At 41.2% G+C, this 2,005-nt stretch overlaps 1 protein-coding gene across 1 annotated transcript; it reads left to right on the top strand.

Moving 5' to 3' along the window:
* Nucleotides 1-1,326: 1,326 nt before the first annotated feature.
* On the top strand, nt 1,327-1,539 carry LOC117135260. Its single transcript, XM_033295406.1, has 2 exons — nt 1,327-1,341; nt 1,390-1,539. Exons 1-2 carry the CDS (start codon nt 1,327-1,329, stop codon nt 1,537-1,539), a joined length of 165 nt encoding a protein of 54 aa, XP_033151297.1.
* The last annotated feature ends 466 nt before the right edge of the window (nt 1,540-2,005 follow it).

Here is a 2,005-nt window from a genome sequence, read left to right as displayed (position 1 = left end):
AGGCATAATTTAGCCAGAATATTCTAATTAATCCCCACACACATTGGCTTCAAGGGCTAACAACAAAAGAACCAGGACAACCTAAAAAATAAAAAAATGGCCTGTTCTAGTACTCAACTTTTTACGCTTCAAGTTCAACTGAAAATAAAAATGAGAAAAAATCAGCTGGTGCAGCAAATATTAGGGGCACAAATGCCAGCAATCAAAATGCAGAGCTGTAAATTGAAAAAAAATCAAGGGACTGAGGGAGGGTCACTAACAAACAAACTACGACACGCTTGGCAAAAGGCTTATTAAAAACGCATAAAAGAAAACGGCACGTTTACAAAGCTGGCTCACACGCACGCACACACATGCAGCAGCGCTTGCAACAAACACACACACACATATGCACGAGGCACTCGGGCGCATAAATCCGCGCTAAATGAGTTTAACACTTGGCTTAATAGTTTGGTTTTATGAAAAGCGAAAAAAAAACAAGAAAACCCAGCGGGGAAAAGGCAAGAGGGGCAAAAAGAACACGACCATGGGAGAAAAAAAGGATGGCAAAATAGGCAAGCAAGCGGAGGAAAAAATAGGTTCCATAGCATAGCATACTTTTATGCGCAATAGAAAACTTGCAAATCGCTTTTTGTTTTCATTGCAGGCTAAAACAGGCGGCTCCAATGTGGGTGGGCGGCGGCTCTGAGCCAGCCGCCTTTGAGCTTTTAGCCAGGCTTAGTTGTGTGCAGTTTTCGTTTTTATTTCTATTAGCAGACTGGCTTGGTCCACTGACTAAATGAAAAGTGGAAAGTGGGCGGAGGCGGTACACCCACGTCGTTGCAAAAATATACGACTTTTTTCAATGAACGAATGCACGCGGAGCGAAATCGCAGTGTGTTCGCTGTGTAGGCGTCTTGAACTCCAACAAAAGCGGGAACGCAAAGTCAGACAAAAATACGCTTTAGATGAGCAGCGAATGGGATATTTAAAACTCTGCCTCAGGGAAGGGAATACCCGATTTATTAAAAAAAAAGCCAGGTAAAAATAGGCGTTTTCAACCCTATTACGTTTATGTATTCTTGATCAGAATCATAAGTTTAATCTTATAAACGTTGATATCCCGGAAAATATATAGCTAGCAGATTTGAGTGATTTATTTTATTAGATTGAATTAGATTTATTTTAAAGCCAACCAAAGTCAGTAGCTTAGTAAAACTACTTGGCTAACTACCACATAGTCAAGACACAAACTTACATATTCAAGGCTAAATCTCTGCACCTCAAAAGAGTCGACAAGTAATTCCAGTACAAGGATATTCAAAATTGAAGTTACAGTTGTGCAGCATGTGGAACGGCAAAGTCAGTAGTTAATATTTCACAACCTTTTTACTTTCAACATAATTACAGTTGCGGTGTCTGGCGGCACGCGTTTCAAGCACTCTGAAAAACTATTTGCGCACAGGTCCTGGCGGAGGTCCTGGTGCTTTTCAGCTTCAGCTTTTCCCGGAGACCGGGAAGAGTAGACAGACACACATGCTGGGCACATACATAATTTAGCACGGCACTTGGACAACATTAACGTGTGTAGCCTAGCGCTGAGTGCTGCTCCTTCTTCGCCTGCTGCTGTTGGGAAACCTAAACGGATACGCCGCACAGACACACTGACAGGAGGACAAGGACACACCCACACAGACACAAAAGTGCACCTGGTGTGCCTACGTATATACACATTAGCTGACGTGCACGGCAAATATTCTCACAGCAAATTCGATAAAAGAATTTATATTTCTCAGCTTAATCAATTTTACTTTAGGGTAAAGTACTACTATTATCCAAACTTATTTTGTTGGCTTGTTGGCGCAATGCGATTTCCAATTCAAGTCCCGATTAAATGGCAGATAAAATATTTGCAGTGCATAATATATTTATTCCTTTAATACATATATAATTTTGCGCAGCTTTTTGCAGTCGCTCTTGTATTTTATTGGTACCACATCCTCTGCCAACGCAGGCTGCACTTTAA

The sequence above is a fragment of the Drosophila mauritiana genome, chromosome 2L (genome assembly GCF_004382145.1).
Source record: "Drosophila mauritiana strain mau12 chromosome 2L, ASM438214v1, whole genome shotgun sequence".
Taxonomy (NCBI): domain Eukaryota; kingdom Metazoa; phylum Arthropoda; class Insecta; order Diptera; family Drosophilidae; genus Drosophila; species Drosophila mauritiana.
The sequence above is the reverse complement of the archived record's forward strand: the minus strand, read 5'-3'. Positions and strand labels throughout refer to the sequence as shown.